This window comes from Cricetulus griseus, chromosome 10 (genome assembly GCF_003668045.3).
Source record: "Cricetulus griseus strain 17A/GY chromosome 10, alternate assembly CriGri-PICRH-1.0, whole genome shotgun sequence".
In the NCBI taxonomy this organism is placed as follows: domain Eukaryota; kingdom Metazoa; phylum Chordata; class Mammalia; order Rodentia; family Cricetidae; genus Cricetulus; species Cricetulus griseus.
The window spans coordinates 15,584,340-15,597,230 of NC_048603.1; the positions used below are offsets into that span (position 1 = coordinate 15,584,340).

The 12,891-nt window shown below is 43.5% G+C and overlaps 1 protein-coding gene across 4 annotated transcripts in view; it reads right to left on the bottom strand.

Moving 5' to 3' along the window:
- Positions 1-12,891, bottom strand: part of LOC100763509 (vacuolar protein sorting-associated protein 13B) — a 437,125-nt gene that overhangs the window by 124,823 nt on the left and 299,411 nt on the right. For all 4 annotated transcript variants that reach the window (XM_027431500.2, XM_035449622.1, XM_027431502.2 and 1 more), the window contains one exon: positions 9,555-9,962. In XM_027431500.2, the coding sequence (XP_027287301.1) occupies positions 9,555-9,962 (408 nt within the window). The remainder of the gene's footprint in view (positions 1-9,554; positions 9,963-12,891) is intronic.

Below are 12,891 nucleotides of genomic sequence, written 5' to 3' on the forward strand. Positions count from 1 at the left end.
TAAGCCTGTGTAAACATAGAATGAAGTAATGTGTTAAAACACGGAGCTGTTTCCACTGATCAGTGAATAAAGAGTAACAGTGCCCACAACAAAACAACAGGAGGTAAGAGGTCAGCTCGGAGCTGTCTCCAAGGCAGGGAGAATTTAGAGTCCCCAGGACCTCTCAGCCAGTGCTCCTTAGAGAATAAAAGTCAGGACTCCTACTTTAACCTGAGCCTGGTCTTCTGAATTCAAGAAACTAGGAAAATAAGCTAGAGGAGGAAACTTCCTTTTCTCCTTTCCATCTGAAAGGAGAACTCCTCTCGAAAGAAGAAATGTCTTCTACAGCGCTGCTCATGTGTGGCCCTTGGCTAGGGAAGGTGTATTTGTCTCAGAAACTCTAAGATCTTGGAAAACCAATGTGAAAATCCCCCCTGCAGGCCGCTGCCATGCTCTCCATCTTAACACTGCATGAATGTATTAGAAAAATAAAATTTGATTTGATCCTGGGGATCTACATTATGAAGGCAGGCTGGAACCTCTGACCACACACTGAAGACATATTGACAGCCTTCTTAAAGAGAAAGGATGGTAAAGTTTCTGAGATGAAGTCGGTAGCTAATTTTCACAAAGAAAGACCTTCTGGGCTGTTTTTTTTTTTTTTTTTTTTTTTTTTTTCTTGGGTGGTCAAGGTTTCACTATGTAACCCACACATTGTCAGTCAACTCCAGATCCTCCTAGTGCTTGGTTTCCAGGTTTGTGCAGTTATGCCTGCTGAAGTCACTTGTGTAGCCAACCTTACAACCAGGAGAATGGGTACAAACTTAACAATGGAAACAAAATAATTTGCTAGGTAGTGTGCTGCAGTGGCTTAGAAACTGGTCTTGCTCTACATAATGAAATCTGATCAACAGAAAAACCAGAGGCCACGAAAGTCCATTCTACCTCAGAATGTCCTCGGGAAATCTTTTTACTTTTTCAGGATCCACTCTGCATGGTAGTTAAGACTGGCTCTCTCCGCTTTATCCCGGGATTTCTTGGCATTTAGCAACACATAGTAAATAACAGTCCACGACATCATTTTAATACTTCAAATAAGCTACAAGTCAAGAATCTGAAACTGGGGCTGTGGGGGCCTACTAAGGTTTTTTACTTGAGGTTACTGTTTTATCAAGTTGGTATCATTTCCTATCTAGTTAGTATTAAATGCAATGTGTTTGGGCCATAAGGTTTATGGGAGGAGAGGACAAGGGGTTCTTGATAACGAAAAGTCAGTCTTTAGAAATAATTTTAGCTCAAACATTTAATGAAAGATGACTTTAGCGTTCAAGTGATGTAGTTTTGTTGAGAGAAGCAAAGAAGATTCAAAAAGAAAAAAGGCATTTAGTTTATGCCAAGCACCCAAACTCCCACAGTCGTCAGTAAGCAGCAAGCCAGAGCGCCGACTCTGTCCTGCTTTACAGAAACCCCACTCTTAGACCATTGTGGTTTCACTGCGCAAGTGCTGACAATCTGTAAAATACATGCTGTCCCGTCCCAGCGCTTGACAGTCTTAGCATGTAATGTTAACATGGCCAATACGTCTAGGGGCCCGGCCAGGGAATGAGAGAGTACCTCAGATACATTTCTATTCATCCGTTCCTGCCAGCCTTGTTTTGCCAGTAATCTCTTTAGCACACAGCCTGCTGGCTTACGTGGACAACTCGGCAGAACTCAATATTGTCACAAATACAATTGCATCAGTGGGAGGGTTGATTGTAGCTTCCTAGTTTTCTATAGTCTCAGGGCTGGGCCTTTTAAAACACACCCATTTCCCAGAGCACTAAACTAACAGGTCTATGATAGGATGCAAAGGCAAACACCGCTAGCATTTAATTACTGGGATAGAACCTTTCTTCCACAGTAACCTTTTGTGCAATGGGATTCATGGCTTCTTCTCTCTAAAACACACTGCTTAAATATAATTATGTGTGAAGCTTTACAGCTGTTGTTTTTATCCAGAAGCAACCAAATATACATTAGTTGAAACAGAAAGTACTTCTTCATTACACCTGGCATCATATAGGACAGGCATATGTCACTGTTCTGGACCACGGTGAAAATATAACACGAGGCCAAAAGCAATCTGGCAAAAAAATGGACTAAGCTTGAAATCTGGTAGCTAAATTTGATTGGAAGACACAGGCTAACACTGGTAGAGACAAGGTATGAAGGTGGATTTACAAGGGACATTATTAGCAATGGGAATGGGTGTGAAGGTGGATTTACACAGGACAGTACAACAGTGGTTTCTTGTTAGGAACAGAGACTCATGAAGGTTCCCCAAGAAATCCATATTTATACAGTTAACAGTTCTTTTTGCTAAAAAAAAATTCCATTATTGTGTGTGGACACATGTGGGCTGTATAAAAACACAAGAGATGTATAACACACGGTAAACAGAAAGCAATGATCTTAAGCAGGCCACATCCTTGGACTCGTCATTAATAAATGTCTCTCCAGCATCCAGCTACTCGGGCTGTTGGAAGCCTGTTTTCTTCAAGGGCTTCAAACACCGGGACCCAGGAACATTTATTATTTTAATCCATTACAGGCAGGGCTTGATTTAACTTTATTGGTTGTGGTGGTGGTAGTGGTTATAAGTGGGGGTACGGCAATGTTCTTTTACACATCGTTTCAAAAGGGCTTAATTATATTTTATAGTTTGGGCCAGGAATTCTGCTTGTTTTTTTGTCTAACTAGGTTCAAACGGAGTTCAGGTCAGTGATGAATCAGAGATGGTTATCGTCCTGATGTGAGCTCATCTCCCTCTAGAAAGGCTGGGCAGGTACGTGGTGCTCACCACCGCACAGGAGATTGCCCCGATAGCCTGGTCTGCAGCTCATTATGAAGTTTTCATTTTTCCTGCAGCCTTGAAATGAATGCATTAGAAGGGACTCAACACAGTGCTTGCTTCTCTGTCCCTCAAGTTACTGTACTCTCAATTTTAGACGATTCCTGTTGGTCTACGGGATATGGGGTCCCCATCAGCACACAAGCACAAAGGTGCCAGGCAAGCAATAAGCATGTTGTAGACACAGCTCTTTGCCACAGACAAATATACACCACAAAGCCCAAGATGTGGACACTGCTGGGACATAACTTCTTTCAACAAAATCCTTGACTTCTGTATACGCATGACCAAAGAGCAAAACCCCACTGGCTTTTAAAAGCACTAAACATTCATTGCTATCCCTCTTTCTCCCCCGTGAGGGAAAGCCCTTTCCCGGGCTGGCGAGATGGCATACACTGTGCAAACTGATGACGTTGAGTGTGATTTCCCCAGAACCCTCGTGGAGATAGAGCATTAGCACTGGCTGCACAGAGCTGTCTTCTGACCTTCACGCGTGTGCTGTGGCATGGGCACCCCCCCCCACTTCATATGCACACTAAACACAACATAAAAATAACCTTTCCTGAGTAGTGGGGATGACACTGTTCTTTACTGTCTAATAGGAGACCTACTCACACATAATGACAACCACAACCACCACAACAACAAAAGCCATGTCAATGTTGGGTCTCTTATAGTTATGTGTTTTTATTTAAAACTTTTAAAATCATATGAAGCAATATGAAGTATTATTTGGGGTAGAAATTATATTTTTACTAGTTTTTATTCCATCTTCCAGTTTTCAAACTTGCTAATTTTTTGGAGAATGACTCAATAGTTTACCAGAATGTGCACACAAATATCCTCACAGATGAAAACAAGTAGTCTGGGAACAACGTCAGGGCAAAAAGACGCCATGCCAGTTCATCAGGAGCAACTGTGGACCTTGTAACAGAGTAAAAGGGGGGACTCCACCTGAGGTGTTATGTTTCACGGACTCCAGCCCATCTGTTCTGCCCGCCTACGTTTTACTTCTGCAAACCCATAAACGCACCTCTACCTCAGGGACTATAGAAAGGCATTAGAATTCTTCTGCTTTTCATTACCACAAGATTCGGTAACTCATTTCACTGTCAGGGTAATCCCTTTGCTCTTTCTTCTGTGCTTGCCAGGTATGCCAAAATGACAAATAAAACCCCAGATGTTGCAGGCCAGGAAGTACTCCACTTTTCCCCCAGTGTGAGGTGTAAGCTACTTGGGATGGAGTCTCCAAAGAGAAAGGACCCTGGCACCACACCCAGTATTCATTAAGGACTGCTGCTCATTTGCATAGCTGTCAGCTGGCGGTATTTATGTTTCCATCCTCAGTGGATCCCTAAAAGCTAAGTTTGTCTGCTGTCTTTTACTGTCAAGAAATTAGTTTCTGGTCCTTCAGACCCTGGAAAGAGATGCATTTGGTTTTGAAAGCAGCAAGGACCTTGGGGTGCTATAAACGGCTTACTGTTGCAACAATGGAATTTAGGTGGTTATATCTAACTTAATGCTTTATTTCCCATGGGGTTAACTGGCATCTGAAGGCTCTGTGGATGCCTCAGACTTCCTTTAGGATTGGCCCAGCATGGAAAGCAGGACCAAGACTACATGGGTTAATGACCTGGTTTCACTCTTGGTGCCTGAGAGGGGTGATGGTTCTTTGTGTGTTAGGCTTTGCTGGTCCTGATCAGGGTTGAACAGGAAGGGGGCCATTCTTGCGTGGGCTGTGCTTCCTCTCTCTCTCTCTCTCTCTCTCTCTCTCTCTCTCTCTCTCTCTCTCTCTCTCTCTCTCTGTGTTTATATTCAATGTTAAGTACAGCAAGGGCAGGGAAGGTGACTAAGCCAACTCGATGCTCTCTGCCTGGGAGAGAAACCCTCAGTGTCCCCATGGTCAGAGTCTTGTCAGTGGTTTCTCCATTCGAAATGTCAACCAAATGGCTTCACCCTGGTTCTTCCCCCGTGGGTCAACAAACTGTCAGTGCTGTGTCTCCCTGTTCTTTATCTATTTGGAGGTTGCCAATTTAATTACCCCGGAGAAAGAGAATGGCAACCTGAGTCCAGGGGTTTCCGAGCTCTTAACTGTGTACTCTTGTTTAAAGAAATCTAAGGCATGCCATCTTAACAGAGCCATAAATTACTCAGTCAGGGGAGCCACAGGGTGAGATCAATCCCCACCCTCCTGTGGAAAGAGACTTGCTGCCAGGTCAGGATTTACAGCTACATACTTCATGCGTCTCCAAAATGACAATGCTTCAAACGGCCAAGGGGACAGCACTTTGGGGACCGCACTGTGTGCCTGTGTGGGGCGGGGGGAGTGGCAACTTTTAGAGAACACACTCTACAATGGGACAGATTTAACTGATAACACGGAAATATTATTGGCCTTAAAATGTTTCAGAATGTAAGATACAAATTTCTAGCCGAGATTTGTCTTCTCACTGGTAAAGCATCTGTAAGATTTCCTGTAGCATACACCAAGTTAAAAGAATAAAAGCATTGCATCTTCTACAGTCAGACCACAAGGGCCCATTTCACTAAAGACATACGAGAAAACACAGGTTTTCTAGCACAGTGGACCCACACCGAGACCAAGCCCCTTGAAAGACCCAGCCCGCCAGGGCGCAGGATTCCGAGGAGAGCTGGGTGGTTTGTGTGACTGTTTTCTGTAGGCAGAAAGCATTTAACTATTTTACTTTGTTCTGCAAAGTGAAGATGGGATTCTTTTAACAAGCTCAGTAAATAATTTGAAACTATTCATTTTTGAAATGAGCAAATGACTAGGAAAGACTGGAGGTTGTACAGATGTACTGACAAAGATGCTTGGAGAAAACATCGGCTTTCTTGTTCAAGCCTTTATTGCTCCCTTCCCCACACATACTTTCCATAAGCTTCTAACAGCGTAGACGATAAAAAAAAAAAAAAATCATTAGGCAAACTCATTTTTTTTCTGTCCTCCTGACAAGTGAGGGAACATGCCCACAGCACATTCCCAATGGTGTTTCTCTAAGAATTACTTAGCACATAGGATTCCTCTAAGAATTACAAATCTATTGCAGCTCTCAAATTAAAATTCATCTGGAAAGGACTGCTTTCCCCTGTTTATGTAACATTGTCACATAAAGAGTGTTAAAAAAATATTTCTCTAAAAATAGCCCGCGTAAGTTAGGGATTAGCAGGGCTCTGCCGCTGGAGCTGTTCCTTTGTAGTTTTTTCCACCATGTTCTTGCACAGCGTTTTTGACTATGTTTATTAAAGTCAGCACATCAAAAAGGATCAAAGAGAAAGTGAGCGGGAACCGAAGAAACCCCAAGTGTGTTGTCTCATTGGGGAGCTATGCAGATTCGGGTAAACAAGTGCGAACTGCTGAGGTTTTAATGAAGAAATTTTCGACAATTATTTTATCTTGGGTCCTTCTGTAGGGCGCCATGTGTGCAGCAGATGTACAGAGAGCTGCTCCACCCTCTCTCTGTTTAATAGAGAGCCTGAGATGACTACTTTGTCACTGTGCTCAATTTGGTTCAGCAAACGGTTTGAGAAGTGCAGCTGCTGCAGATGCTCACAACAGTTACACAGACGGTAAAATCAAAGACTCAGCTAAGTTTTTGCATTGCAGTCAATCTATACAAACCTGACATTAATTCCGCTGAGCTCAAAGATATACCATAAAGATTGGGGTGAATACAGAACACCACCGCTTGAAAACTACAAAAAGAATATGACTAGTGGTAGGGTGTGTGTGTGTGTGTGTGTGTGTGTGTGTGTGTGTGTGTGTGTGTGTGTCTTTTATTTCTACCACTTACCAAAATTATACCTACTTGCCAGGCATGGTGCACACCTTTAATCCCAGCACCTGGGAAGGTGAAGGCAGGTAGACCTCCAAGTTAGAGGCCAGCCTGGGCTACATAGTGAGATTCTGTCTCAAAACAAAACAAGTCAAAAATAACAAACAACAGCAACAACAAAACACTCCCCAAGTGAAAAAATAAAAAACAAAACAGAAAACAGAAAACTATAAAAAATACATATATTTGTAAGTATTTCAAATAAACTGCAAAACATGAAATTTGAAAGCATCTAACTACATAATGAAATTAATGTTAAATGCTTAAATTATTATTTTTTAAAATATAGTTACATATATATATATATGTGTGTGTGTGTGTGTGTATGTATGTATGTATGTATGTATGTATGTATGTATGTATATAGTTGTGTGGTGATCCTGGTGTGATGGCCAAGTTCAGGACTACACAAGTTTCAAGGTGAGTTTAAGGGTGGCCTGGGCTTCAGAAAGAGATCCCATCCCTCACGACTAAAAAACAAACAAACAAAACCATAAGAGCTATGCAGTGATCTCTACAATAGTGCTCCCAGACGTCACCCTTCAGCAACACCTAGAACCTGCTCCACTCTTATCTAGCTTACACTGGATTTTGCTGACTAAATTTTGTTATGATTTCACCATAGTAAATCTTTTTCAGTTAAATGACTAACTTCAATTTTGATTTAATGTCACACACACACACACACACACACACACACACACAGAAAAAAACTATTTAAAAATGTTTGATGGACACTGCCCAGCAGAGTAATACCAAGTATGTTTTAGTCAAAGCAGAAGTTTCCATTTTTGTGTTTAACAAGATAAAAAGAACAGAATCACGAGAGAAGAGGGTTATATATTTTTTCTAATATAAAAGGGGAAATTACAAAAATAGACCATTTGTAGAGAAAACAATTATGAAGCACAGACACCTCTAAAAGTGACTAAAATGAAAGCGGCAAATGAATTTAGAGGCGATGAGGAAAGAACAGGGCCTCCACACAGTGCAGGGTAATGTGTCTGAAATTCTTCCTCTGTTTGCTCTTAACCTTTCTCTGTCATAACTAAGAGACAGTATTTAGAAAGGCACGAGAATGGCACAGGGGACTTGACACTGTAGTGTCTGAGAATCTTTTGTCTTTAAAGACAACAAAGAAAAAAAGAAAGAACTTCTAGCTGGGCTGGTTCTAAATACTTCTGCTAGGAAGAAAGAAGTCATCTATGTTTTGGCTTAAATTTACTACCATTCAACTATAAAAGTTAAAACAAAAAAGTCTCTTAAACTACTGTGCTCAGACTGGCTCTGTAAAACTGAATTGCAATTAGTCTCCAGTTGCCACTCAGTTACTTTCTGGTTTGCAGCTAAGATGCACACAGCTTAGAGACTGACGTGGCTTTCTCACAGGGCTGTGGGAAACGCACGGTTCCCTCTTGAGATTCCACCTCGGAGTGACACCTCGGGCACTTGGCTCTCACCTTTCACAGTAGCAGTGTCTGTGACTGGAATGGTTATTTCCTGCCCGTGTTGACATTTCTCTCCACATACCTTGTTCCCGCCCCTTCTGATACAGTGTGGAAAAGCACACAACAACCTAGTCATAGTAGCCGAAGAGAAAAATGGAGATGCTGTGGCCAGTTAGCTTCTTGCCCCCTGCAGTTTTCAGCAGGGCTTTGGTGGCCTGGACACAGAGGCTCAGCCTTCCCCCGGCCAGGTGTTTGCAGCCTGACAAAATGTGTCAGTGGCATTCTCACTCACTGGAGCTTTGGCCTGGCACTTTGTGAGTGTACCTGCTACCATGGCGATTTCTCTTCTTGACATAAATTGTTCCCGGTGATGCAATGAACCGCATTAGACTCACCTGCAAGGCTTACGAGATACAGATTATTGGGCTTTGTGCCCAGAGCCTGATTCAGTAGTCTAGGTTGGGGTCTGGCATGTGTGTGTGTGAGTGTGTGTCACAGACTGTGTGTGTGTGTGAGTGTGTGTGACAGACTGTGTGTGTGTGACAGACTGTGTGTGTGTGTGTGACAGACTGTGTGTGTGTGTGTGTGACAGACTGTGTGTGTGTGTGTGACAGACTGTGTGTGTGTGTGACAGACTGTGTGTGTGTGTGTGTGTGACAGACTGTGTGTGTGTGTGTGTGTGACAGACTGTGTGTGTGTGTGTGTCACAGACTGTGTGTGTGTGTCACAGACTGTGTGTGTGTATGTCACAGACTGTGTGTGTGTGTGACAAACTGTGTGTGTGTGTGTGTGTGTGTGTGTGTGTGTGTGTCACAGACTGTGTGTGTGTGTGTCACAGACTGTGTGTGTGTGTGTCACAGACTGTGTGTGTGTGTGTGTGTGTCACAGACTCTGTATGTGTGTGTGTCACGGATTGTGTGTGTGTCACAGATGACCCTGTGAAAAGCGTTGCTCTAATGCTTCAAAAAGCCCGATATGCTGTTGTTCCACCACAGCCATTTCAGCTAAAACAAAGTTAGGGACGAACAGTTCAAAGACTGCGAGTAGCAAGAACTGCCCCAAGAGGTGGATGGGGCAGCTTAGGGCTTGGAAATACCCTGGGCTCACAGGATTTGTCAAAACAAACACACAAACAACCTACAAAAAAGACAACAGACCCAACCAACCAAACTGAACCCGCATCTCTGCAATGAGGTCACAAGCAAGAAACATTCCCAATCTCTGGCAACACTAAACCTTATTTCCACACAACACAAATCTGTAAAATGCTGCATTGCCATATGCTCATCTAGGAAGCTGGTTTCTCATCCTCTCCTGTTCTTCCTCCGTCCCCCGTCCCCCCCTTACCTCACCCCACCCCGCCCCTTTTCTGTCACTTACCAGGCACTTTTTGCGCTGCTTTGACACTAAGGCTTCCATCGAGGTTTGACAGTGACGCTAACACACACGGCTTGTGAGGATGTGGGGCAGTTTCCATGGAGACCACAATCTGGGTAGTATGGACAGACACTTTCTGAAAGCAGGAAACGGCTCTCCACATGTTTTCTTGAAGAGACGTCTTCTGCACTCCATCAGAGTGAACTTTGGGCTTACAGGGCTTTCCTCGGTAACCTTTGGAGATGGGAGGCTCATCCTTGCTCAGGACGGTGTCTGATGGAGCGGAGGGCTCTTTGCCATGTGCAAAGCTGTGTGTCTTTTTTATCTTCTTTAAAAAGTGATTTATCTGATCCAGTTTGGTGAAACTCAAGTTTGCTTTCAAAGGCTTTGATACATCTAAGTTGATGTCAGCTATAAAAAAGCAAAAAAACCAAAATCGTAAGGAACTTATTGCATCTCTCCAATTAAACATTATAGTGACCGAGCACCGCATCCTTTATTTGTCACCTCTCCTCATGCAGTTGACCAGGGGCATGTTATCGTCCAACTGCTTAGTGGCCTAAATGCTGGCCACTCCCACAAGGCCCAGCACACCTGGACAGGTCCTGCTACCCTTAGGTTCTATGCCAAACTTTCCAGTCTGTTACCTGTCTGAAACTGGCATTTGGTCTCCCAGGAAACAGAACTCCTCATAGAACCAGGACAGTGTAAGATGAAATCATCTCCCGACCAAGCGGCCCCCCTTTCCCTTCCCTGGCCGAGCTTATGCAGAAGTGTGCATTTCTCCTTGATGAACTGCTGTAACCTGATGAGAGTCTGGGACCCGCTGTACATCCTGCATCACTCCAATAAACGTTAAGTAGATAGAAATTTCTTCAACTCTATAGTGCAATGTATCTGTCACATGAAAAATAAAAGAGCCAGAGACAGATACTGGGGTTCAAGCTTCAAGCTGCAGATCAGAAAAGCAGAGCAGCTGGGCAGTAGTTGTCATTCTACCTCAGACTGAATGGATAATCCAACAAGCCTCTGGCTGAAGCCTCTCCTCAGCATGGCTGGAGAATCCTGAGACTTGAATGTCATCCTATCCTTAAAGTGGCTGGAGAATGAATGCCTCAGACTGAGACCTTGCTCCTGTCTTATACACCTCTCTGACGCTGGGACTAAAGGCGTGTGATCCCAGGTGCTGAGATCATCTTTGTGTGACCCATTTCTCTTTAGGACTGGGATCAATCTTGTGTAGATCTGGGTGGCCTTGGGCTCACAGAGACCTGTCTACCTCTGAATCCTAGGATTAAGGGTGTGTACCACCACCTTCTTGCTTTTGGCTGCTGTGATTAAAGATGTGTGCCTGGCTTCAAGGGCTTGTGGCTGACTTTGCTTTCTGATTCCTCAGGCAAGCTTTAATAAATCATAAATATCACCACATGTATCACGTCAGATGTCTTTAAACTGGCCGTATTACTTCTGTTTCCATCATATCTTACCTTGCATGACCTAGTAAGGAATTAATCCAAGTGTATTACCTGAGGGCATATCATCTTTTCCGGGCATGCCATCTTACCAGTCCAGGAATTATTATTTAAACAAATTACTGACATATTCAGATTCAAAGTTCAGAACATTACCATCACCACCGAGAGACAGACAGACAGACAGACATACCACTTAGCCACTACTCATTATTTTTCCTCCACTCCTATTCCCACACCACCAGCAAGCTCTGTCTTTGCATACTTGTTGATTAAGGGACACTGCATATAAACAGAACCATAAAATACTGGATGCTTTGTAGCTTGTTTCCTATTTTATCAACATGCTTCTGAGGGAAAGCAGGCTAGTTTTGATTGGTCTAATGATGAATTTGTCGATGCTATCTCATGCACTTGTGGTCCATTTTGTTTAAGTGCCTGAAAAATATGTATTTAAACTCTGCTCATTGTGTGTGTGAGAGAGAGACAGAGACAGAGAGAGACAGAGACAGAGAGAGACAGAGACAGAGAGACAGAGACAGAGAGAGACAGAGACAGAGAGAGACAGAGACAGAGAGACAGAGAGACAGAGAGAGGGAGAGAGAGGAGGGAGAGAGAGAGGGAGGGAGAGAGACAGAGAGAGACAGAGACAGAGAGACAGAGACAGAGAGACAGAGACAGACAGACAGAGACAGAGAGAGACAGAGAGAGACAGAGACAGAGAGAGACAGAGACAGAGAGACAGAGAGAGACAGAGACAGAGACAGAGAGACAGAGACAGAGAGACAGAGAGAGACAGAGAGAGACAGAGAGACAGAGAGAGGGAGAGAGAGACAGAGAGAGGGAGAGAGAGAGAGAGGTGAACACATGGGCGCAAAGGGCAGGCATTGCCTTGGCGCAGGTTTGGAGATCAGAGAACCAGGTGAGGCGTCTGCCCGTTTTTCACCTTGTTCGGAGCAGCCTCACTCCTGCGGCAGATGTCAAGCTGGTCCACAGCTCACAGAGACTACCTCGTGTCGGCCGACACCTCCTAGTGTCGGAAGAGCATGAGATTACAGACTACAGACGAATGCTGCTTCACAAGGCTCCATGGGAGCTCTGGGACCCGAATGCAGGTCTCCTTATTTGTGCAATGTTTCCCCTCTGGGCAATCTCCACAGCCCCCAGATCTGCTCACTTTTAACTGCAATGTTTTTTTTTTTTCTTTTTAAACTTGAAGGGGTTGTAAAGTTCCTATCGTAAGATACATGGTTTGTAAATATTTTATTTCAATAAGCTGGACTGCCTCTCACTTTATTTTGACCAACTTTTAGCACCATAATTTCAGCTTTTCAACACTGAATATTTTAATTTTTGTGAGACTCAATACATGCATTATTTTGCTTATACTATCTAACCTAAGATCACAAAAGTTTATGCCCATGATTCTTTCACAAGGTTTATAGTTTTCCCTCTTACATTTAGGTCTATGATCTTCTGTGAACTAATTAATCTCTGTGTCTTGTGTGGTGCAGGGGCCCACCTCACTCTGTATTCTGTGGATGCTGAGTCAATCGTAACACAGGCTGCTGGCAGGTATTGTTTGGGATTCTACAGAAAGTAGTTGAGTAGGAGGATAAATATTGTGGGGAAAAACAGACAGTTCAAATGGCCCACACATTTACTTGCTCTGTTGACATAGCCCGTTGTATGAGCCTCCAGACTCTGTGGCCTCATAGCAAGCAACATTGACTTTTTAATCCAATGAGAATCAGATGATTACAATAGTGAGACCAAATAAAACTGAAGCTGGTAAGCTGTGTGCTTCCCCCCGGCTTTATACCAAGAAACTTTAATTTAAAAGTGCTCATTCCATACCCATAGCAACA